The 26,011-nt window shown below is 38.3% G+C and overlaps 3 protein-coding genes and 1 pseudogene across 7 annotated transcripts; 2 read left to right on the top strand and 2 right to left on the bottom strand.

Moving 5' to 3' along the window:
* Positions 1-235: 235 nt before the first annotated feature.
* Positions 236-3,626, top strand: LOC126602165 (signal peptidase complex-like protein DTM1). Of its 3 annotated transcripts, none has more exons than XM_050268995.1 (3): positions 236-710; positions 2,723-2,862; positions 3,368-3,626. In XM_050268995.1, exons 1-3 carry the CDS (start codon positions 466-468, stop codon positions 3,508-3,510), a joined length of 528 nt encoding a protein of 175 aa, XP_050124952.1. In that variant the 5' UTR covers positions 236-465; the 3' UTR covers positions 3,511-3,626. The 3 variants fall into 3 exon arrangements, with proteins under 3 accessions (XP_050124952.1, XP_050124953.1, XP_050124954.1); XM_050268996.1 differs by having other exon boundaries at positions 3,269-3,626; XM_050268997.1 differs by lacking the exons at positions 2,723-2,862; positions 3,368-3,626 and adding an exon at positions 2,101-2,311.
* Positions 3,627-4,458: 832 nt separating this feature from the next.
* On the top strand, positions 4,459-5,497 carry LOC126604079 (multifunctional methyltransferase subunit TRM112 homolog A-like). Of its 3 annotated transcripts, none has more exons than XM_050271160.1 (2): positions 4,459-4,613; positions 5,008-5,497. In XM_050271160.1, the coding sequence occupies exon 2, from the start codon at positions 5,025-5,027 to the stop codon at positions 5,391-5,393; it is 369 nt and encodes a 122-aa protein (XP_050127117.1). In that variant the 5' UTR covers positions 4,459-4,613; positions 5,008-5,024; the 3' UTR covers positions 5,394-5,497. The 3 variants fall into 3 exon arrangements, with proteins under 3 accessions (XP_050127117.1, XP_050127119.1, XP_050127118.1); XM_050271162.1 differs by having other exon boundaries at positions 4,483-4,613; positions 5,013-5,497; XM_050271161.1 differs by having other exon boundaries at positions 4,483-4,613; positions 4,977-5,497.
* A 193-nt stretch (positions 5,498-5,690) lies between these two features.
* Positions 5,691-9,983, bottom strand: LOC126604080 (uncharacterized; annotated as a pseudogene).
* LOC126604078 (probable mitochondrial adenine nucleotide transporter BTL3) lies at positions 9,784-14,118 on the bottom strand. Its single transcript, XM_050271159.1, has 4 exons — positions 13,452-14,118; positions 12,663-12,966; positions 10,782-11,249; positions 9,784-10,257 (listed from the first exon to the last, which is right to left on the bottom strand). The coding sequence occupies exons 1-4, from the start codon at positions 14,018-14,020 to the stop codon at positions 10,189-10,191; spliced, it is 1,410 nt and encodes a 469-aa protein (XP_050127116.1). The 5' UTR covers positions 14,021-14,118; the 3' UTR covers positions 9,784-10,188.
* Between the last annotated feature and the right edge of the window lie 11,893 nt (positions 14,119-26,011).

Below are 26,011 nucleotides of genomic sequence, written 5' to 3'. Positions count from 1 at the left end.
TAACTTGAAGGATCAGAGAATTCGTTTTAGGTTGGAAATGGCCCAAGTGACAACCATTCCCACATTAAAAAAAATAAGATAAAAAATAAAAAAACAAGAAGAAGAAGAGATCAAATTCCCAAAAAAGGTGTAAAACTTGGGGGTTACGCGGCGTTCCCCCTGCATTTCACGGCTAAGCAAAAGCATACATGCCCAGAAAGAGAGGTAACAATATAAAATGCATTTATAACAACACAGCTGGGTTTGCATTGAAAGCATTTCCTAACCACTTCTCTACCCTTAATTTTGTGAAGCAAATCCTCAGAACTTTGCTGTGGCATGGCCGCTACCACCACTCAACCATGCCCATTTCCTCCATCCCCACCCCCACACTAGTCCTTCCTATTACTCCCATCCATCGTCTCCACCTTCGTCTCTGTCGCTTTCACTAATCTTTCCTCTGGTCTCTGTCTCTGAAGTACTTCCATGGCAAACGATGCCGTTTTCAGGTCTTCACTTGTTTGGTTAGCAGTAGTAATAGTGGTAGTTGGAATATGTACTCAGTCCTTGAAGAAGATGATGTTAACGTACGTGGTTGGTGTGCTGGGAATTGCTGGGCTGCTTTTGCCTGATTGGGGTTACTTTGGCCGCGACTTCTCGCGGTGGACCTCTCCGGTTTCGTTCGAGGAAAGAGCCTCTGAAATTGCCCAAAGATCTGGACTAATAACAAGGTTAGTTGTTTAGAATTATGGGGTTTTTGTGGGGTGGTGTTTTCCAATTAATAATGTTTGGAGTTCCTCGAATTGACTAATGCATACGGATTTGTATTCTATGTCTATATTGTGTTCTATGATTTGATTGATTGATGCAAGGCCTTGTATTTGAAGTTGGTAAAAATATTGCTTGTATAAAAAGAAAAATTATTTGACCCCAACTTTTCAGTCCATTAGGCTGAATTGGAAGCTCAAAAGTGATACCAAGCTTGAAAATTTTAAGCTCGCTTGAGCTCGGCTTGTCTAAGAACTAAGCCAAACCTTGCTTGAGCTCGAAAAAATTTAAACAAACAAGGCTTAAGTAGAGTGATATTCAGTTTGACTCGGCTTGTTTACAACCCTAAATTCAACCAATTTTCACTTTTATTGTATTATATTGTACTTCTTTAACCGATAGTTTTGACCCACTCCAAAGTGAAATGTATACTTTCACGTCGAAAATCTTTTAATTATAATACAAACAACTTTTAGTTATCTAACCTTATTAAACGTTAATTTGCAAAACAAAAACCTCATCAAACATTATATAAACTAGAGTTGTATGTATTTAATAAGACTGGTTGTTGTATCACTTAGTATTACGATCTAATTACATTTTTTTTACTTTCACGGAAGATGTCTTATATTCAAATCTCGTGAATGACGAGTTTGAAGGCAATGTATTACCCTACTCTTTAGTATAAATATATCGTTGTATTAAAAAGTAAATAAATATGACCCGCTCTTTTGGTTCGTGAGCATGTTGTTTTGCATATTTGCAATTTTTAGGTTGCTTCCCTATGGTTGCTATACTCTCAGTTCATTTCTTGACAGCTTAAACTTTTGGGACTCGTGGTTGATTAATATGGTATCTGTATTTGTACATTTTTTTTTAACAAACGATATTATTATTATCTACACTAAGTCGGTGAGGAAGTGGGCTAAGTCTCACGATGGGTAGCAATAATATGGTTCAAATTCGTCTTTGGCGACAATCGAATCTACAATCTCTCACTTACAAATGAAGAGGAATATCACTATACCGTACTAAGTGGCTCTTTGTACATAATTTTCGCATGACTCAGATATATCGAACTAGATTTCTTGTTCATGGGTTCATATGTTATCAATTCATAGACCTTCAAGAAAATCATAATGTGAATTAATTAAGGTAATTATCAATGGCACTTTAAAAATCTAATTGTGTATTTTTTGTAAGAGTATCTTTTTTTTTTAAATATTGAAAGTTTGGGGCGCACAATTAGATTTTTGGAGTGCGAATAACAATTTTCTGATTGCGGAGAAAGATTAGTGGTTTATAAGGCAGTCCCTGAGTTCTGACTTGTAAGAGCATTATATACTTTTGCAGATTTAGAAAGTATCCTCTGAGATTGGCTGCTTATGCCACAGTTTATGGGTTTGCTCTGTACAAGTGGTGGGTGTTCATATCAAGCTAATATCAACCCAATCAAGATTAATGGTCTACTTTTATTTGATTTAATTGTATTTAAGTGACTATAAGCACAATTGTAATTTGTTGTGAGTAGAAATCAATTAATTTTGTTGTTTACAAAACTAAATTTCATCTTCCAAACCCACAAAATGCGGTATTATACCAATGGGCCACATATTGGTTCTAGGACTAAATTGTAACCTTGGTTCATGAATTTAAAGTTTAACAAAATTGGTATTTAAATTGAAAAAATTGGAGCATTGGTTCTTCAAAGGTGTTCATACGCGTGTCACGGGAAATGCACATAAACCCATTTTAATTATGTTCATGTCACGTGGTTAGTTTTGATGGAAAGTCTCACGAAGTTGGTATCAAAGACTAATAATCAACAATTTTGTCAAAGTTTGATATCAATTTTCAAGTGTAAGGTTCGGCATCAGCTACCACAGCAGAAGACCCAGCTGTTAGTTCTATATCAAATAGCTTATAAATTTGACAAAAGCACTTAAACTTTTTAATTCTTTATCTCCTAATGCAGTGTGGAGCTAAAAAATAATCAAGAGGTGACACGTGGATTTTTAGGTGAAGAGGACAAAATTATCCTCGAGACACACCGAGTTTCCTACACGCGAGCAGCGGAGAATCATCCATCAACCGAGTCAAGAGTGCCCAAAATAGGTAACAAGTTCAAATTTATCTTATTCATCTTTACTCCATATCCTCTACAAGGAAATCATTCCATAACCTTCAAAACCTTCCATATAAATTAAATTAATTTGGTTAATTAATGGATTAATTCCTAAATAATCCATTAATCACCAAATTAATCACCATTACACCCCAAAAAACATCCAAGGGCTGGCCACTCTCTCTTCCAATGAGGGCTGGCCATGCTCTATAAATAGGACTCCATTTTTCTTTGAAAGACTAGGTCCACACTCTTGCAAAACTCCAAAAACTCTCTAAACATTTTTCTCTCTAAATTCTAACTTTGGCATCGGAGGTTCTTCGGCCAAAGCCCCCCCAATTCATCGTGGGCGCGTGAGACTTTTGGCCTTAACTAAAGGTGTTAATTGTTTTGTAGGTGCAATTTTGTCTAAAATCAAGAAAGAAGAAATTTGCATCCACATGCAGTATAGGTTTTTTTTTTTAAATTGATCAGCTGGTGGCTTCACCATAACAGCTCACCATCCCGAGTCGAAAGATTCGCAGAGGTCATCAAGAGTATTCCAGTTGCAGGTTGATTTAAAATGTGCGATGTACTACGGAATTCAGGGGAAACTACAACAATATATAAAGAGTATTCCAGCTTTCCAACAAGAATAACCAAGAACCAACATAAACTTTCAACATTTATTTCAACGTGCAAGTAAAAAGCTCTACAGACAAAATGTAAAAGTTTAAATAAAGGGTTGTTTTATTAACACCCCACATTTTGTTAACTACACCCCACATACTTAATTCACTCCACATTTACTTTTTAAATTAAACTTTTTCTTAACACACTGCACGTATTTTCCAATATTACCCTCACACCTCATATCTCACATCTCATACACCCCACACCTCACATCTCACACGCCCCACAATCATCGACTAATTAACCACACATCAAACTCTTCATCTCTTTCAAACAAAAGAATAAATGAAAACTAATGAAAAGGGCTTGAAAACTTTGAGTTTTAACGATAAGGACAAAATAAAGGGTAAAGTGAATAGTACCAAGATTGACTTTTTAGTGTTAAAATGTGGTTTTTCGTTAAAGTGAACAGTACTGGGAGCTTTTCGTTAAAATTCCCAAAGAATAATCCATATTTTAAAGACGAAAGATGAATTAAATTGTTGTATAAAATCTCCATCTTGTCTTTTGATTTATAAATATCCGTCAAATTTTCTTGAACAATCACGTTGGATTCTAAGAAGCTTAATGGACAAATGGTAAGAACTGTTCTTATAAGGTCATGTTAGTTCCAATTAGAGCAAGGCTTTGCAAAAAGTCAAATTTTTATTCCATTATTTAAGTAACTAAGCTAAAAGGCGTGTAAACAATTTTGTCTAAAATGAATTCAACCTCAAAATACATGTTTTAGGGGGAATTTTTTTATATGGGTCCAAAGTAACTAAAAAATGGACTTATTTCAAAAGTAAAAAATCACTAAAAATTGAACCTATTTCAAAAGTAGGCCTATAAAATTAGACCTATTTCAAATTTTCCCTAAAAAAATTTAATTCCTAGAAGCCAAGAAACTCCTAGAAAAAATAAGGCAAGGTTATTTAGGTAACTCTACCAGGAAATAAACCCTAATTGTTTTCTCCTTCCACAGTCGTAAGCGCTCACCTCCCTCTCCGACTCTCTGCACTCTCTCTCCCCTTCTCTCTCTCAATTCCCGGCGTCCAGAAATTGCAGACCCCACTTCGGAGAATCACAGGTATTTTGCTTACCCAACTTCCCCCATTTTCTCCTTTGTACTTTTCGGAGAATCAGAAGCATATAAAAGTTAGGTGCTTTTAGGAGAATCGATTCTGCCCCTGTTTATGCACTCTGTATGTAGCTCTGTGGTTGGATTAAATCTGCATTGTTTAATTAGCTTTGGAAGATAAACCTTTTAAATTTTGGTGAATTTGATGTTCATTTGTCTCCTTAGCCTCCTCTTTAGATGTTTTTAGCCAATGTTTGAGTTGGTACATTTTTCCACATCAAGAACAAGCAAAAACACACGGCACATTGCCGAATCTAATTGCGAAAACACGAAACATTTTTGTGTCTGATTGGTATTAATTTATGACTTGAGGTCCTCGAAACGAACTGACCGTGCATTTTAGGCTAGATAGTAAGAAAGATGAGGCTGCTAACCCACAACATGCTGTCGTCGAACATCAAAGGCGTGACCAACGGCTTCCCTCTGCGCATTGAAATACAGAAGGTGGTTGAAAAGCCGGTCGATTTCAACCCTGAATTCCTCAGGAACATGTTCCCTAAGATCGAGTGGAAGGCCCTTGTCAATGCCGCTCGTAGTATGGGCTATGTTGAGCTCCCTGAGGAGGTTGAGCCTTCTACGCTTTATTCTGAAGATTTTCTTCACAAGTTCCACCATGCCCTTTTGGAGCTTCATCTCGAGGAGGGTGCGCTTATTTGCCCTGAGACCGGTCGCCGCTTTCCGGTTAGTAAGGGAATACCCAATATGCTGCTTCATGAAGACGAAGTGTGATTCGGGTCATATGGTGGATCGTACTTGCTCTTGTTCATCTTGTACTTAGGGTATTTGTACTGCAGATTTTTGCATTATGAATTGGAATGCTTTGGTTTTGTTTAGTTTTTATGTTTTCGTTTGGTCTTACCATTAATTCGTACCGTTGAGGATCGTTGAATACAGTAGTCGAAGAATCACGTAGAACTAGCATTGACTATAGAGAGTACATGCACTCGAGTTTAAATCTCTCTCCCAGCAATTTAGATCAGATTAAAAAAAATATTGCTTGTATTCGTGCGGAAGGAGACGCAACAGTGTCAAAATCGCTAAGTATATTAATTCTCTTCAACTTTAGTAACAAAATGTGAGTTATGGCACGAAAGGAAATCTCCCTTACTATTTTTGCAGCGAGGGGTTTCACATGATGGAGGTGGGACGCCGAAAACCCAATCGGGAACATTCAAGTATTTCGATCTGAACACTTCCCTCTCTTGTGCAGAACAATAGAGTGAAATCTCAATTCGTCTGCTTTTCTTCTCAATGGCCAAGGCTAGACCAGTCGGGAACTGCCCAATACGATTGAGACTCGTTGAGCAAAGATATTAAATTTATCTTGGAACTGAATTAAAAGAGTTGAAGAAAGTTCATACCGTCCCCATTGCAACCATTGGTATGTTACACCTCCTGAAAATCCTGAACAGAAAGCATGTCCATGCCCTGAAGAACAAGAGAAGCGCTTTCTGAATAATGTAAGATCAATTTTCTCAACAAAACTAGAAGGGATAACAAGTAACAATGCGGTTAAACTACATTGGTTCAACATTTTGAATTGATAACAAGAACCGAATCCATGTTCGTGAAGCGGGTTGAGGGATTTCAGGGTAAAAACAACTTAAAAGATAAGAAAAAAAACCAACTGCCCTCCTCCAGGGTTCCTTGAGGAAGTGAACCCAGACTATTAGCGAATTCTATTTCAGTAAATTGTCCAACATCACTAAATTATGGCAACCTATTTATGCCTTGAAATATCAGATTCTCTAATCTGTCCTGTAGCCGATGGTTCAGGGGACTATTATCCCAGAGAAGATTAAAGGAAACATGAACAAACCGGTCTTATTAATCTAGTCTCCAAGTTCTTGAGAATCCATTACATCCCATCTGGTATAAATTATAATCAATCTCTAACATGACGCCGCATGTTTTAAGTTTCCCACATGGCGTTGCACGATTGTTTTGGGATATTGCCACCTTGGCAACTATGTTTCAAGTAAGTCTGTGGCCTGGTCTTGGGTCCCTTTTATATCCTATGTCCATTGGCTTCCTATGTTCTCTAAAAGAATTTGTACCGTGTTTCAGTTCCAGTTCCATCAGTCCCTACGTCTGGTCTTCATGCCCCATGGAAATAAATTTTCAAAGGAGAAATAATGTTGAACACTTATCACAAGGTTATAAAAGGGAGGACAGTTTTAATAACCGAATCAAGACACTTCCCGGGTTCTCATCTACATCTTTCCTAATAGCAGTATTCATGTAAATGGTACCATCAGAATGTAAGATAGAAGAAAATAGCTGCTAACCATGCAGATGAGCAATATACAGAAAGAAACAAGCTTGATCTTGCAGTACCAAGAAGGCCCTTTAGTAGTACAGAGTAATGCCTGCATATATAAACACATAGGGAGCATAAACAAAAACCAAGATTACACTAACGCAAACGCACATATCCAATTTGTATATTTTGTAAGTAGCTTAATCATGACAAGATTATAGGAATCCAATATGCATATACGTACACACGAAATTTAGTATCATAGGAAAGAATGGTGATGGTGATAGAGTCTCAGTACTCAGCATAGCCAACCACTAAGAAGACAGCAGAGTAAAAACAAGACAAAATTAGGAGTTCTTCAACAGAAATAAGAAGGGAATAAACAATCATAGATCAACATGTTTCTGTTGCTCCACTTTGTAATACATAATCACGCCAGAAATTTACTAGTGATTTAAATTCCTATTCCAGTCAAATACATGCTACACAAAACCTGTCGTATATTGATTAACAATAAGACAGTTCCTAAATTAGTAATGCATAGGCTGCTATCTAAGCTTACCAACAAAATGACTTGTGGTGAATCCGAAAGCCACAAATGTAAATCTGAAAACTTCTTCCCAGTCAAATCAATTCTGTTTTCTTGGAAATTTCAACCAGAAGATGATAGCACTTGATCACATCTTCGTAAAGCATCACCAGTATAGAAAATAAGATAATCAAGAAAGTAAATCATATGATGAATCACCTTTCAAGAGATCTTGCCGATGAACTATAAGGGCAGGAATCAGGTACACTGGAAGATAAACTGGCAATGCTCTCTTATAGGCTTGAATAAGGAAAGAAAAAATATGTCCACTACATGACTGATCTCTGTGTACAATCTGCGTGAATTGTGAAAGCTTAAGACATAAAAGCTGTTGATGCATCAACCAAAGTAATAATGTCTAAATTAAAGAAGTTTGATAAGAATGACAAAAAAACTCAAATTGTTTTCACATGGTAGGAAAAGAAAGTAATATGATTATTGAAGGATGCATACCAAGCAAGGAACTTCCATGCCTGGATCGAGTTTAATATTTGTTCCAATCGATTTGCAATGTTTCCCAATTAGTAAAAGGTATGCCACTTGCAATCTCTTTGACACCTTACAATATTACTGTATCCTTTCCTCCGTGTTTATTGAGAAAGGATTTGTATGATGGAGGTAAACTTTCCTGCTTCAATATGTAAGCAGACCTGAGAAATGAATTTTTCCTCCTTTTAGCTGTAGTGCAGTCTAAAGTAATGGTAATCAGAAAACTTTCACGAGTTTAATGGTCTATAAAACTCTGAAAAAGACATTTCTAAGTTTGTTAAGGACACCACACAAAAACGAAGAGACATAACTTAAATAAGTCAACTAATCTATCATCTAATCTAACAACATCTATCGTTTAACAAAAAAAATAAAAAGCCAACTACAATATCCGTCAAGTTTTAGTTGATTTGGTGGAACGGTCACGGTCATAGTGGGTTAAGGAAACTGTAACTTCAGAAACAAATAACTTTTCAAGATTTTCCATCAAATATTGTGACTTAGTAGTAAAATCTGCTTAGAAGACCAACGGGATGAACTTACAAACAGATCCAAAAGTCATGTCAGTTTTATTTATTTCCACATAAAGGTATACATGGAAGTGCATTTCCATCATCAAGACAATCCTTAACACGAAAATGAGGGAAAATAATCCATGTCAAAACATTCAAGACTTTGCTAACAATATTTTGAAGTAAAAAAAAAATAAGAAAAAAAAACAGCGTCTTGCAGTAAAGGGTACGTACAAAATTTGCCAAGAAGAGAGACACATAAGGAAAATGTCACCATGAGCCCAAGTGAGAGGTTTACAAATGCCACCAAACCGTTTGCTTTTAATCCCAAACTGAAAAGCTAACACAGCAGTGCGCATAAGAATGTAAATAGCCAAGCTCGTATGCTGCATGTTCAGTCAGGTAAGAAGCATAGATGGCCCTCCATTTGGCTGTCCTGAACTAGAGTAACGAGTAACAACCAAACACATCAAGTAAATCACAGCAAACAGAAATTGAATCTAAAACCGAAAATAAGAACTTGAATCATGGAAGAACAAGGAAGTTGCCTAAGGTGACCGGCCAACGAACAAATAATCTCGTCCACCGAAATAAATGTGCCAGCAAAAGTTCCAAGAAATAAACCATATCTCAACGTCTCCTTCAGAGCAGTAACAATTGCTTCATTATTTGTAAATGATCATAGTTTTACTTAATTACCATAATTAAACAAATTACACTGTTAAATTTAAATTACTGAAAATTCAAAGCTAGGTGAGGTTGTCACCTGAGAGATGCTAAGAGCTTCCGTCGTCTCAGCCGAGCTAGGATGGAGAAAATGGCGAGGCCGGCGCCGATGGTGAAGCCCTTAATCGAAGCAGTCACGACTCGCCGCAGCTTCTCCGAGTCGCTCAGCGGCGCAGAAACGTATCCGAGCGAGGAAGAATAGTAAAGCGACGAGGGTGAGGGATCGAACTCCCTGCAATGCTCACAGTTCGGATCAGGGGATATGTGGTGCCCGCCGTTGGCGCCACCATTTTCGCAGGCGAAGCACGTGCAGAGGTCGCCGTCCGGCGGCATCTTTTGAATGCAGGAATGGGGTTGCGAAGACGATTCGGAGCAGATGGGACTGCTACTCGAAGGAGAAAGGAGGGCTTTGCGATTATCGACAGGGCTAGGTGGTTTGAACTTTGGAATAATGACGTCATTTTTCTACTCTTTTCTTTTCTTTTATTACAATTTTCGGTATTTATATGCTTAAGACGAGGGGATTAAGGCTGACGACAGTAATGAGTTAGAATTATAATAGATTCATCACCTGTATAACCAAAAAATATAGATATAGAGTATAAGCACGCACCTGCAGCTGCAGAGCATTTGGGAATACTAAATTTTGTACAGTGTGCCACAATTTCTTTATTCAGTACAAACTACAGTGGGCAAGTAAATGAGGGCAGCAAACAGCAGATCACCTCCCATTAGTAGGCACGCGCTGCAGGGGCGAAAAGCAGACGCGATCTGTATGAACTTGTTTCTTGGGAATGAAACTCAAATTTCGGCAGTGACCAAAGAGTTAGATTTGCAAATGAGTTAGCATGAATTGAGAGAAGATTCTGAGTATATAGCTGCTGCTCCTCACTGAGTTCCCCGTGAAACCTCCAATTGTATACCTTCAGATGTACTCATTTTATCTCTTCATTCTACCTTGAAAACAATCTTCATAAACTCATAGACAAAGTAACTTATTGCGGCCGAAGGAAGTACCTGAGAATGCAAAACACTGAAGATGAGAACAAATGCATAGCCTTAATGCTTGAATTTTGAGAGAAATGCTACACGGGAAATGAATGGAGAATATTACGGAAATGGAATAAATGAGTCCAAACAAGCACATCAAATTTTAGTATGGCCAACAAAAGAATGTTGTTTTTCTTGGGGGCTAACACAGAAAGGCGAAATTTGGAAAGAAATACTCAGTTTGGGAGCCACGTACCATCCCATAAAGCCTATAAAGCATATGCCATAGGAAAAGAGCAAAGACACGATAAAAACAAAAAGGATAAAATCAAATAGCAGAACTTATGAATCCATACTGTTTACCAAAATTTCAAAGCTGCTGAAACCAAGACATTTAAATGAGAATATGACAACCAATTGGCTAAATCGATCGAATTTATATGCAGAAGCTATGACCATGTTTATGATTCCAGAAGCGTCAAATTGACCATATTAACTTCCATAAAACACTACAAATGGCTAAGTAAATGGTGATCCTTGTAATGACATACCTGCAACAAGCTGGGGATAAGTCCTGCATAGAGAGCTGGGACACCTCCATGTTCAACTATTTTAATACCAGTTGCCAAGGCATTCATTTTAGTTGCCTGGACTTGTAGTTGTAGTTGTCTCCTCACCACTTCAAATGGATATGTGGCGGCTTCTGCACAAGCACCAGAAATAGCTCCATATAGTAAAGTCCGAACCGGTCCCAACTCCAGTTGGTCCAAAGCACTCCGACCCCACCCCTGTTGGCTCATCTTGTGAATTCTTTTCCTTCCATCATGGGAGTGCAGGTATGTTGATTTTAATATATCATAGACACCATAGAAAACTGCACCTGCAGGTGCCATGCTTGCAATGGAGGGTACTAAGCCCTTATAAAGCGAAAAGAACCCTTCAGTTTGGATCATGTGGCGAAAAGCACCAATCACACCACCCAAGGCTTCCCCACCAGGAGCCACCAACTGAGTCCGAATCTGAAACACACAACAATTAAGTTAGATATAGGTCATTAGGGTTAGTATTTGTGTGTGATAGTACATAGTAGGGTACAATCAATAGCATCATAAACTCTCTTTTACTTTACGTATTTTCATCAGGCATAACCTAGGAGTTAGATCTGCCACAGAAGTTCAGAAGGTAAAATCAATGCCATCTTGATCTGCAAAGTGCTTGGCTTACAGGTAGGAAATCTTTGTATTTCTTCAATTAGAAGGGCAAACCATGATTTTTTTTTCCTTAAAAACAGACTAAGCTGCAAAAGGAAGACCTCATGTTCAACATGCGAAAGAAATCCTTTATCTATGCAACATCATACCCAAAAATATCAAACAATTTATGCATGACCACAGGAAATATCACAGTGGCACAAGTTGTGTAGAGTGTGCATACAATACAACATTCAGCAAGGAAGGGATTCAACACATCATCTGAATTACGGAACTTTTATGAGTTTTCTTCTGGGTATTTGACATATCAAATACTTTTCCAAGATCCACAACGCCCAATTTTATATTCAAGCGGAATTAAGGCTATATAGAAGAATTTAGAAAAGTGATTTTAGATTCAATTATTGCTATAATACAATGCTACAGGTAATTTCTGTTAGGATTTTGGCTCGTCAAAGTTAGTGTCTTATTTTGTTTAGGATTGTACTAGGGAAAATAAAGGTGCACCGATTCTTTTCCTAAAGGACTAGGAAAGAATCAAAGTTTCCTTGTACAATTAGATTGGGAATCCTAGAAGATAACTGGAACAGAAAGCCGAGAGAGTTTACGGGTGATTAGTTCAAGGGTTTTGCAAAAGTACTGTAACTCTATTATTAATCAAAGAAGCCGTGATTTCTCTGCCCAGGGAAATTACAACTGGACGTAGGCAAAAGTCATGCCGGACCAGTATAAATCTTATGTTTCGAGTTCTCTATTTTACTAAGTTTTAGTCTATTGATAGATACATCAAAGAGCAAGATCCAGAGGGAGTCAGAACTATAACAATTTCTAGAACCGACATGACAATTGCTTACATATACTAAGGATATATCTCATGTACCACCAACAAGTAATATCCTAATCTGCTTTAAGAAAGTGCATTCAAAAAGAGGAAAAGGCCAACATTTTCCGAGTAAATCATATGTTATTTCAGAAGATCTTATAATCTATCTCTCTGCCCAAAGGTATTCCAAGTTAAACAGCATACCCTCTTTAAACACTCCCAATTACAGGTACTTTACACTAGCCTAGGTTATGGAAGGGAAAAGGAGAAATTATATCATTTAGCTGTGTCACCACATTAGGGAATTAAACATTTACTTGAATATCCATTTCTACCTGGAAGAACGACCCCATTTCAGCTAGTGATTGACCAAACGGACGAATTCTAAACTCACTTACCGTGTCAAGAGGTAAGCAGAGTGTGGCAGCAGTAATTCCAGCTGCAGCGCCAGCAACGAACCTCTCAAAATTTGTGGTCTCCTTATTTCCGGAGAAGCGGAGCAATTGTTTTCTGTAAGTATCATAAGCATAGAAATTGATAGCTTTAAATGGAGCTGTACGAAGAATATTGACTAGGTTCCCCTTCCAAAAGCCCCTCAACCCCTGATTAGCCGCAATTGTCTTAACGAGCTCAAATAGATGCCTCTGTTCGCCGCGCACTATATACTCCAGCTTTAGTCTCTCAAGAGGTGCAACAAAAGTTCTGATACAATAAGCTTCAGTCAGCAACATATAAAGAACGAAAAAGAAACTCTAGAGTTCGATATGATAATCTCTAAAACCACATTGTAAATGAAACATAATTCTCTGAATTTCGATTTACGTGTTTCGTTCAATTCATCTAATCATAAAATTCCCATTCTAAATAAGGTAATAGGAAATCAACTTACTTAAATCAACAAATTTATACAATCAACTGAAATAATATTAGTGGAAAAATCAATTCCATAATTCTTCTAAACAATATATATTATCAAGGATGGTGCTATTCACACCTCTATTTTTACTTCTCACGCTCTCAATTTTTGGCAGTCGAATTGAATGAATTCAAGAATATCAACGAACAAAAATAAACAGGGCGTGTGAGAGATAAAAGGGTGTGTGAATACCCATCTCAAATGCAATTTACACAAATTACCCCAAAAAAATTGGAATGAAAAATATGAAAAAAGGCAAAAAAACACAGACCTGGAAACCATGGCGGCTATAGCACCAGACCACAAATGCTTGGTGGTATTCATGGCCCTACCACTCCTAACCCCAACTTTCTTTCTCTTCCTCTCTGTAACCACCGCCGCCGCTGTCTCCTCCGAACTTTCATCTCCATTCTGCACCAAACACCCTTTAGACTCCCGAACAACCCCATCGCTATTCAAGCTCACGGACAAGAACCCACCGCGGGCCACCGCCCTCAGCCTACACCAGTACGACGAACCCGCCCCGGAAACGACAGCCGAAGACGGAGAGTTATTCTTAAACGACACAACGGAATTGAGCAGGGAATTGGGAATTGTGGGTTCCAAGAAGAGGCCGCCGGTGATGAAAAGGGTGGGACTTGGGTCGTCCATTTGGTTAGGCACGGGAATGGAATTGGATTTGGAGGGTGTGGATGGTGGTAGAGTCAGAGTGCGGTGGGAATGGGATTGTGGGATTGGAGAGTACGAGGGGGGAATGCGATGGAAATGGGAAAGGGAAGAAGGGTTGGGGAAAACAATGGCGGATTCGATGGCAGCAGCTTTGCTTCCATCGCCAAACATGCATAGTAAAATTCAGTTCTCTCGTATGTCCAATGGCCTATGGCTATGCCCTCTCACTCCACACACAGCCAAGTCGGTTTTTCTTGTTTAGTCAGTATTTTTTTTTATCTTTTTGTTTTTTGTCTATCTGGCGCCTATGTCTATGTTCTGAATAAATTAAGACAAATATTGTCGTACGGTTTAACATTATAAGACCTATTGATTGTGTTGTGTTCGTTAATGTGTATCTGACCTGCTATCAGTTAAAAAAATATTTTTTTACTTCAATAATAATTAAATAAAAATTGTCATATTGAATTAGTATATGTATACATACCACCACATTGTCACTAAATTAGTCAAGGTTCTATAAAATGTTAGGCACTAGTCTGGCAACGAGCTAGCGCATAGTGCCTAGGTGGGGTCTAGACAGGCGCCTAAGCAGATTTAGGTAAATTTCATGTATATATTGTAAATAAGTGCATATTAACACTTACAAAAAATTATACTAGTAGAAAATTCATGAATAAGATAATAAAAGAATGATAAAATGCAAAAAGAGTATCCAACAAGTCCAAAATTTAAAAACACATTAAGCATATATGCCACATAATCATAGTGAGGATTATTGTAGGATGACTGTGACAACCCGTCCCGAATTATTTTTATTGATGGCGTGAAATGTCGATTTCACCCTTGAGCGTTGGATTGTGAGTGTGTGAAATGGGCCAATTATATTAAGTCCTAATTGTTTGGACCCAATTAGGACTAAGTTTACTTTTGTTGGTTTTGGTTGGTGACCAAGTGAGGACCACACACACAAAACACCCCGTGCACACTCACTCTCTCTCTTTCTCTCATTTTCTCGGCCTTCCTACCATTTCCGTACAAAACGTACGGACGAACACCAAACTCACATTTCGTGCACGGATCGACGTCAACCAGGTAATATTCGAACTCCTTGTAAGATTTTGAGTTCATCCATACCCTTTTTAGATCGAGAAACCTTCGTGTTCTTGAGAAACCACAACTGCCGAATTCATGAACTGTTCATGCACTCATAAATGTGAGGTTTTTAGGAATTTTTAAGGACTTAGGGAGCTTTGGATCATCCTTACGAAGCTCGGAGAAGAAAAACCAAGAGAATTGGTCGTCGAGAAGTGGAGATTGACGAGTTCAAAGTTTGGCTGGATTATCGAAGGATCTCCGGCGAATTCTTGAGGATTTCATGTCCCAAAATTGGTAAGTTTTTGTTCCTTATGTTGTAAGCTTCATTGTGGTGAAGATTTCGTGGAATTTGGTGCAAAAATGAGAGAGATATGAGGTTTTATATATTTTTCCAGTTTCCGGCGATGGCAACGGTCGTCGGAGTTCGAAGGTAAGGGACGATGGAATATTCAGTCGATTTTGACGGAATATTCCTAACGGTGAATAACGGCGTTAGTTGATTTTAATGGAATATTCCTAACGGCCATTATGCCTCAGTTAAGGTTTGGTCGCGCATGAAGGCGCGTAGGGCCGTGCCTCCGTCGGCGCGTGGGTGGTCGGAAATTTTATCTAAAAATATAGGGATGTTCGTGAGGTTGTGTAGATCACGTTGGTATATTCAAACATCTCATTTGAGCAATGTATGAGTTTTGTCTATGTGCTTTAAATAACGTTTATTCAGTTATTTCGTATATAGGTGAGACCTATCCCGAGGACGAGTGCAGTCAAGGGCGACTCGGGGGTTACGACCCTTCGACATACCAGTGAGTGGGCTTTTGGTTTTCAATATATATTTATATACTTGATATTTTCCCAAAAAATGTGTTTAAATGAAAGTATACTTTGAAATGCCATGCATATAAATTTATATTCAGCATATGAATTAGTATATGATGCATAATATGAATTGGTGCTATGGATGCTCAAGTAAGTACCATGTGAGTTATGTCATCTCCCACACCATATGCTCACATTGGATCCAATTTAGGTGCACAGTCTTGTCGTACAGACCATTATAGGTGGTTCCGACTCATAGGTGACTAGCGATTTACCGCACAGCTATCATGAGAGCGTAACATTGAGCATAACTATATTACACTCAATCTTGTCGTACAGACCTTTACAGTGGTTCAGACTCGTGTGCAGTGCAGTGCCGTACAGGTCACTTGCGGTGACTCCGGCTAGATTGACTAATGAGCTATGAATTCAGCCATACAAACCTCTGCAAGAGTTCCAACTAATATGTTATTTTCCATGAATATATTTTCACCTGAGTTACTTATTCTGTTTTATATTGTTGGCATGGCATACTTATGAATATGGCTATGTGAAGCATGAATTGAAATATATATATATATATATATATATATATATATATATATATATATTTATATTCCATTTCTGGGAAAATTATACATGTTTTACAACGATAGGTTAGAGCATTTGATAAATAAAATGGTTTTGAAAAGCTTTGTTTTTGCCCACTCACACTTTTTGTTTTGCGCCCCTCTAAGTTTTAGATAAGCTTGTTCGTTGGTGGCTCACAATGATTGATTGGAGGTTCTGACAGACTACCACAAATGTAGGGCATCATTGGGTGTCGTTTAATTAGTACTTGTTTTCTGGACTAAACTTAGGCCACTTACGCTCTGATTGTGTATTCACACATATTCTAGCACTTGTCTTAACTAGTATTTTTATGAGTTGGTTTTCATTTATTCGTATTCTCTATTATTATTATTGCTTTTGCACTGTGTACATGGTTACGTCACCCTCATGTGACGGCTAGCATGCCCTGATTCAGATCGGGGTGTGTCAATGACACATGTACAATTAGTTCACAATTTAAAACCACATAAAATGCAAAATAGGACGAAAATAAGGAAATATAGTAATGTAGATAGGATTTTTTTTTTAATTTAAAAAAAAAACGGCCTAGCCGCCTAGCACCACCTAGGGTCGCCTAGAGCCCAGCCGATTTTTCCAACTAATTTGCAAGAAAACGCCTCGGGTCACCACCACCTAGCGCATAGGCCATTTTTTAGAACATTGAAATTAATATCTACATACCCTATCCTAAAAATTCAAACGACAACGTAATCGTCATCAAGGCATAGAGGTTGCGATCATGAACGTTGGCATAATTTTTCACATTTTTTTAACTTTTAAATTAATTATTATCAATTTTCAACTACACCTTAAACCATTGTTCACGAGGGTTTTGGAGGGTTTAGAAATTCAAACGACAATGTACTCATCGTCAAGTCTTAACAGAAGATACAATTACAACATTTTTCACTTTTGTAAATTAATTATTATGATTTTTTAATATAATTTTATTTTCCCTACAAAATACAAAAGTACATAAAAATCCATAATAATTAATTCACAACAATGAAAAATGTGAAAAATAATAATATGCAAATGCTCATGATTGCTTTCTCTACGCTCGTGGTTTGAATTTTTAAAATCTCAAAACCCTCATGAACAATGTGGGGAGCTCAAAATAGATAAAAATTTATACTAACTAATGTACAAGTGTTGAAATATGAAAAAAATAAAATAAACGCTTCTGATGCATCATTTATGCTTGGACAATGCTTCCATCATTGTTTGGATTTTTAAAAGCGTCCAAACTCTCATAAACAATTTTTTTTTAGCGTAAAATTATTAAAAATTAGTAATTAATTTACAAGTGTAAAAAATGTAAAAAGAAATATAAAAAGACTCGTAATAAGCTCTACAAAATCGTGAATGGGTCAATTCTAAAATTTGACACCCTAATCCATAAACCTCATATTTATATTTAACCATCGATTATCGTTTACGTTTACGCTCCATTCTTCTCTCTAGCTTTCGTTTTTTCAGATTTTCTTTTTTGAAAAAAAAGTTCTTTTAGCAGATGCACAAAGGTAAACGGTTCAATCTTTGATAGCACTTTCAAATTTTTATTGTAAAAATATTGCTCATAGTTTATAAAGTCTTTAGAAACTATATAATATCTACTCATATTTCAGTTAACTGTAAATATCGGAATGTGATATCAACTGTTGATGCACAAAATCAGTGAGGACTTTGGTACAATAAAAAGTGTTAAGTTTGTGACCTTCGCTAGATTGATCCGGTCACTAGTGTGGATAAGTATGTAAATGGATAGAGACAGGGAAGCAAACAAAAGATGTACGTGGTTCACCCAGATTGGCTACGTCCACGGAGTAGAGGAGTTCTCATTAATTGTAAAGGGTTTACACAAGTACAAAGGTTCAAGCTCTTCTTTAGTGAGTACTAGTGAATGATTTAGTACAAATGACATTAGGAAATATTGTGAGAGAATGATCTCTATTTATAGAAGAGAGTTTCTAGTTTCATTCTGACATTGACACGTGTCGTGTTGTGATTGGCTTCTGACGTTGACACGTGTCACGCTATGATTGGCTTTTGATGTCGACACGTGTCACGCTGTGATTGGCCTTCTGGTTGGAGGGAAACTCTTATGGGTCTTTGACGGTATAACGTTGACCGGTGCTCAGTAGTTTCGGGATTGGTCAAGTATGGTACAAACAGTGCTCCCCTAAGTTCCCGAGTGGACGAAGCTTCTCGGTTGGGGACTTGCAAGATCCAAGCCATTGAGTAATCATGAAACTTCTAAGTACCGAAGTGTGGTATCATTTTCACTTGCCTTATCTATCTCATATGTAGATGTGGCATCTTCTCTTGAAGTACTTTTCCTCCATCCAGGGGTGGTATCTTGAACCGATGAAGATGCACAAGGTAATTTATCAATTTCACTTGAAGCTTACTTGTAGTTTCGGGCTTGGTCAAGTGCAATACAAAACCCTATAGTAGGAGTCCCCCAAGTCGCCGAGCTAGGAGATTTACCGAAACAGGTAAGAGACAAGGTAAGCAATCATACTTTTAAGCAAGCAACCTGGATCGGAGGTTCGACTTCGGCTTCCGGTTGATTGTTCTCATTCTCCTTGTGTCATAAACAGCAATAAGGATAAGAAGAAGCAAATGGAGAAAAGATGATATGAGATACTTTTGCTTTTGCAGAAGTAACTTTCCACAGGCTTATTCTTGAACTAGGCTGGAGAGTTTTCTGGTTTCCTCCAGAGTATAAGGCCGACTCAAGAATTTGAGGATCAAAACAAGTCCATCAAATCAAGAGTGTGTTCGACCTTGATGATATGGGATACTTTTGCTGTTGACGAAGTAATAGATGAATCAACACATGTTCTGTTGCACTTGTCTCCACATGCTTCATTGTATCCTTCTCACTTGCCCTATATGTCCCTCAGGCAGATGTGGTATCTTTTATAGAAGTATAAGATGTTGAAGATGAGTACTCGAGAGCAATGCCAGGTAAGTAATCAGGCAAGGGGTTCCAGGCAGTCAGTTCCTAACTGGAAGCTTGATTCCAAGTGCTGACTGATTGCTCTCTTTTTCCTTGTCTTGCAGGTAAGAACAAGGGCAAAGGAAAAGATAGGGAAAAAACATGATATGAGATACTTTTGCTTTTGACCCTTATGATATGATATACTCTTGCTTTGGTGTGGCTGGTTTGCATAGGTATTATTGGGGGGAAGAAAGCTGAGTATTTCGAGAGGCTTCGTTGGGAGTGCCCTCTAAGATATGAGAAAGGGTTGAGCCTTTTTGCAGGTTTGCCTGTCCGTGGAGGATGGAGGTCGACATATATAGGAGTCTCCCTAACAACAAGTAGTAATGCTATTCCTTTACCCTTCTTGGTCGTAGCAATGTAGTGGGAGCTGCAAGCTTCACGTGTTTTAACTTTGTCAGAGCACTTTGAAAACGTGGTATGTGGTATCTGGAAAGCTGATGTTGCGTGTGAAGATTGCAGACAAGTTTTATCCAAGGAAATCTGGCTCTCGAAGTTCGGAGAGCGATGCCTCTTCGGTTTTCGAATAAGCAATCTTGTCAGGGATCTGGCTTTCGAGATTCGGAGAACGGTGCCTCTTCGATTTTTAAGAAAGCAATCATGTTGGGAGTCTGGCTCTTGAGATTCAGAGAGCGGTGCCTCTTCGATTTTTGAGAAAGTAATCATGTTAGGATTCTGGCTCTCGAGATTCGGAGGGCGATGCCTCTTCGATTTTGAGCAAGTAATAATGTTATTCCTTTATCCTTCTTGGTCATAGCAATATAATGGGAGCTGCAAGCTTCACATGTTTTAACTTTGTCAGAGCGCTTTGAAAAAATGGTCTGTGGTATCTGGAAAGCTGATGTTGCGTGTGAAGATTGCAGACAAGCTTTATCCAAGGAAATCTAGCTCTTGAAGTTTGGAGAGCGGTGCCTCTTCGGTTTTCGAACAAGCAATCCTGTCGGGGATCTGGCTCTCGAGATTCAGAGAACGGTGCCTCTTCGATTTTTGAGAAAGGAATCCTGTTAGGAGTCTGACTCTTGAGATTCGGAGAGCAGTGCCTCTTCGATTTTTGAGAAAGTAATCCTATTGGGAGTTTGGCTCTCGAGATTTGGAGAGTGCTTCCTCTTCGATTTTTTTAGCAAGCTATCTTTTTGGGAGTGTTTTCTCGAATGTGAGTAAAGGTTAGGCATTTTTGCCAATCTGCCTTGCCATGGAGCATTGAGGTTGACACACATTCTAGTTATCAAGCAATGGTGCTATTCCTTTACCCTTGTAGGTAATAGTAGGGTAGCTGGACCTTCAAAATTTATGTGTCTAAACTTTGTCAGAGATCTTTGGCAAAGTTATCTATGGTACTCGAAGAGCTGATGTTGCGTGTGGAAAGTGGTGCATCTTCAAAATCCAGAGAGTGGTGCCTCTTCGGAATCCGGAGAGTGGTGCCTCTTTGATTTTTGAACCAACGGCCCTATTTCCCTTTCTTTTATAAGGGCACCAATTGTGTGCAAGGAGTACATTCAGAGAGTTATTGCTTGTAGGAATTTTCCCCTTACTTCAGAGATTTATTGCACCTCATTTCTCCTTCATCATTTATAAGAATGTCTGGCACATCCGACCGTCGTTTTGACTTGAACTTTAGTGAAGAAGTAGTCATGCCTTCTCAAGACAACATATGGCACCCATCCTTCTTATCCCCTACTGGTCCTCTTACCATTGGGGACTCTGTGATGAAGAATGATATGACCGCTGCGGTGGTGGCCAGGAACCTTCTCACTCCCAAAGATAACAGACTACTTTCCAAACGGTCTGATGAGTTGGCTGTTAAGGATTCTCTGGCTCTTAGTGTTCAGTGTACAGGTTCTGTGTCTAATATGGCCCAATGCCTATTTGCTCGAACCCGCCAAGTTGAATCATTGGCGGCTGAAGTGATAAGTCTCAAACAGGAGATCAGAGGGCTTAAGCATGAGAATAAACAGTTGCACAGGCTCGCATATAACTATGCTACAAACATGAAGAAGAAGCTCGACCAGCTGCAGGAATCTGATGGTCAGATTTTACTTGATCATCAGAGGTTTGTGGGTTTGTTCCAAAGACATTTATTGCCTTCGTCTTCTGGGGCTGTACCGTGTAATGAAGCTCCAAATGATCAACCTTTGGTGCCTCCTCCTTATGGGGTTCTGCCTAGTACTGAGGCTCCGAATAATCACCCTCTGGTGCCTCATCTTTCTGGGGCTCTGCCGACTGCTGAGACTTATCCTAAGCAACCTTTGTGAAAGCTCCCTCTTGTTTGTTTATTTTGATTCATGTACATGTACATATTTGTAACTTATTGGAGATATCAATAAACAAGCTTTGCTTCATTTCAACGTATTGTGTTAAATACACCAAGGCCTTCTAAGTTCTTTGAATTTTTCCTTTTGTTGAAGCTTGTATGTTAAAACTTTATGAGTGAAACATGTAGGTTGAGGTAGTGCTCCCTTAATTTCCCGAGTGAGGAAAATTTCTCGTTTAGAGACTTGAAAAATCTAAGTCACTGAGTGGTCGTGAGACTTCGAGTATCAAGGTGCAGTAACATATGGTAGGAGTCCCTTGAGTTTCCGGTCAAGGGAGTTGACGAATGAGGTATTTCCTTTCTAAGTAGTAGCCCAAAACTCCTTCTTCATATATATTTGTTATGAAAGATGTTAGGCCCAAAGAAGATAAGGCCTAGGCAATTTTTTTTTTTTTCGAAATTTTTTTTTTCCGATTTTTTTTTTTTAGAATTTTTGAATTTTTGAATTTCCGAATTTTTGAATTTTTGAAATTCTGAAAAAATATATATATATATATATATATATTTTTTTTTTTTAAAGCTTTGTAGATAAAGCTTTAAGGTTGAAGCTTTGTTGGGCACCATGAATTGATTTTGCTTCACACTATCTTGATCAAGATAGTGTGAAGCTTTTGTGTTGAAGCTTTATAGGTGAAGCTTTTGTGGGTGAAGCTTTTGTAGGTCAAGCTTTTGTGGGTCAAGCTTTTGTAGGTCAAGCTTTTTTGTGGGTCAAGCTTTTGTAGGTGAAGTTTTTTGTGGGTGAAGCTTTTGTAGATCAAGCTTTTGTGGGTGAAGCTTTTGTAGGTGAAGCTTTTGTGGGTGAAGCTTTTGTAGATCAAGCTTTCGTGGGTCAAGCTTTTGTGGGTAAAGCTTTTGTAGATCAAGCTTTTGTGGTTGAAGCTTTTGTAGGTCAAGCTTTTGTGGGTCAAGCTTTTGTAGGTGAAGCTTTTGTGTTGAAGCTTTTGTGAGTGAAGGTTTTGTGTTGAAACTTTTGTAGGTGAAGCTTTGTAGGTGAAGCTTTGGAGTTGAAGCTTTTGTTGGGTACCATGAATTGATTTTGCTTCACACTATCTTGATCAAGATAGTGTGAAGCTTTTTGAGAATTTGTAGTTGTCCTTCATTGATGAAGCTTTTGTTGGTGAAATTTTGGAGTTGAAGTTTTGTAGGTGAAGCTTTGGAGGTGAAGCTTTTGTTGGGTACCATGAATTGATTTTGCTTCACACTATCTTGATCAAGATAGTGTGAAGCTTTTGAGAATTTGTTGTTGTCCTCCATTGATGAAACTTTTGTTGGTGAAGCTTTGGAGTTGAAGCTTTTGTAGGTGAAGCTTTGTAGGTGAAGCTTTGTAGGTGAAGCTTTGGAGTTGAAGATTTTGTTGGGTACCATGAATTGATTTTGCTTCACACTATCTTGATCAAGATAGTGTGTAGCTTTTGAGAATTTGTTGTTGTCCTCCACTGATGAAGTTTTTGTTGGATACCATAAATTGATTTTACTTCACACTATCTTGATCAAGATAGTGTGAAGCTTTTGAGAATTTGTAGTTGTCCTCCATTGATGAAGCTTTGTTGAATTTCCTTTTTTTTTTTTTTTTGGGAAACTAGAAATTTGAAAATGTGGGAGAGACAACATATACAAATTTTTCTTCCACACTGTTGAGCAAGAGATTGTGATGCAAGTCATACCTTGTAGTAGTCGAAGGTTTGGATGAACCATATAAATTGAATTCGCTTCGAAGGTTTGAGAATTGTAGTTGCCTTCCATTGATGAAACTTTTGTTGGCACCATAAATTGGTTTTGCTTCACACTGTCTTGATCAAAAGTGTGTGAAGCTTTTAAGAATTGTGGTTACCCTCCATTGATGAAGCTTTTGTTGGCACCATAAATTGGTTTTGCTTCACACTGTCTTGATTAAAAGTGTGTGAAGCTTTTGAGAATTGTGGTTGAACTCCTTTGATGAAACTCTTGTTGGCACCATAAATTGGTTTTGGTTCACACTGTCTTGATCAAGAATGTGTGAAGCTTTTGAGAATTGTGGTTGCCCTCCATTGATGAAGTTCTTGTTAGCACCATAAATTGGTTTTGCTTCACACTGTCTTGATCAAGAGTGTGTGAAGCTTTTGAGAATTATGGTTGCCCTCCATTGATGAAACTCTTATTGGCACCATAAATTGGTTTTGCTTCACACTGTCTTGATCAATAGTGTGTGAAGCTTTTGAGAATTGTGGTTGCCCTCCATTGATGAAGCTCTTGAGAATTGTGGTTGCCCTCCATTGATGAAGCTCTTGTTGGCACCATAAATTGGTTTTCCTTCACACTGTCTTGATCAAGAGTGTGTGAAGCTTTTGAGAATTGTGGTTGAACTCCTTTGATGAAGCTCTTGTTGGCACTATAAATTGGTTTTGCTTCACACTGTCTTGATCAAGAGTGTGTGAAACTTTTGAAAATTGTGGTTGCCCTCAATTGATGAAGCTCTTGTTGGCACCATAAATTGGTTTTGCTTCACACTGTCTTGATCAAGAGTGTGTGAAGCTTTTGAGAATTGTGGTTGAACTCCTTTGATAAAGCTCTTGTTGGCACCATAAATTGGTTTTGCTTCACAATGTCTTGATCAAGAGTGTGTGAAACTTTTGAGAATTGTGGTTGCCCTACATTGATAAAGCTCTTGTTGGTACCATAAATTGGTTTTGCTTCACACTGTCTTGATCAAAAGTGTGTGAAGTTTTCTACGAGTTGTAATGTTTGCATTGTTACAGAGGGGAAATGTTTGAAGCAGATGCAAGAGAGCTGAATAGCCTGATCTTCGTATGCCATGCACTGAAGTTGCTGTTGGCTTGCAATAAGACTTTGTTGGTGACTATAACTCTTGTTAGGCATAAGTGCTCCCCTAGTTGAGTTGTCAAGTTTGAGGGTTTTTGATTATTTGTGAATGCTAGGAGTTTACATGTACAAGTTGTACCACTCGTCTTCTGGTAGATGGAATGAATGATGAGTTGCTTTCATCACTTGGTTGGTGGTACGAAGATGAATTCTTTCTTCCCCTAGTTGGTGGCATGAATGGCAAGTTGCCAAATGATATTAGAGTACGGGTTATACATTTCATCACCTGGTTGGTGGCATGAAGATGAGTTCATTCTTCACTTGGTTGGTGGCATGAGTGGCAAGTTGCCAAATGATATTAGAGTACAGGTTGTACATTTCATCACCTGGTTGGTGGCATGAAGGAGAGTACGAGTTGTACATTTCATCACCTGGTAAGTGGCATGAATGGCAAGTTGCCAAATGATATTAAAGTACGGGTTGTACATTTCATCACCTGGTTGGTGGCATGAAGGAGAGTACGGGTTGTACATTTCATCACCTGGTTGGTGGTATGAAGATGAGTTCCTTCTTCACCTGGTTGGTGGCATGAGTGGCAAGTTGCCAAATGATATTAGAGTACGGGTTGTACATTTCATCACCTGATTGGTGGCATGAAGGAGAGTACATGTTGTACATTTCATCACCTGGTTGGTGGCATGAAGATGAGTTCCTTCTTCACATTTCATCATCTGGTTGGTGAGAATAAGGGCAAAGTGTCGAGGCACATTGTAGCAAGTGTCGAAGACACAAAGTATGCTGAACCCTTTCGAAGCACAGTTGGCTTATGTATGGATGTGTTGGAATGTGTGATGTTTATGTATGAATGTGTTGGAATGTATGATGTTTATGTATGAATGTGTTGGAATGTATGATGTTTATGTTGATTGATATGAGTGATGCTTATGAATGTTTTGTTATGCATGAAGGGATCCATGCTTTTGATATGTGAACCATGTTGGTTGTAACCCTTAGTATCACATACTTTGTGTCAAAGTACGCATGTTGAAGCTCTGAGTTGGAGTATAAGGGTAGGTTAGTGTATACCAAGTGTTCCAGTGCTAGGAACGCAAAAGACTTAGAAGAAGATGTCTGAATTCCTTCTTCTTTAAATATTTGCCGAATGGCTTGTGTGACAAAAAATCTCAAGCGGTTGAGAGTCAAAATATTTGTAATGTGTATGCCTTCTTATAATAGCATTTCCTTCAATACCTAGTCCTCCACTTTGAAGAAGTGAGGCTTGGCCCCATAGTCATAATAGTCGATGGTACGTTCACCCCTAGTTGTCTTGATACGAACTTTTATCCCTCTTGTTGTAATGGGCTTGCTGAGAGTAAAAATCCTTCCTCTTACCAAGAGACATATACGTTTGGTGACTCAACGAGTAGCTAAATGAGGCAGGAGATGATGTAATGGGTGTCTGAATGACCAATATCTCCTCACTTGGTAAAACTTGACTTCCATTTCCCACTTGTTGATA

This window comes from Malus sylvestris, chromosome 15, assembly GCF_916048215.2.
Source record: "Malus sylvestris chromosome 15, drMalSylv7.2, whole genome shotgun sequence".
Lineage (NCBI taxonomy): Eukaryota > Viridiplantae > Streptophyta > Magnoliopsida > Rosales > Rosaceae > Malus > Malus sylvestris.
The sequence above is the reverse complement of the archived record's forward strand: the minus strand, read 5'-3'. Positions and strand labels throughout refer to the sequence as shown.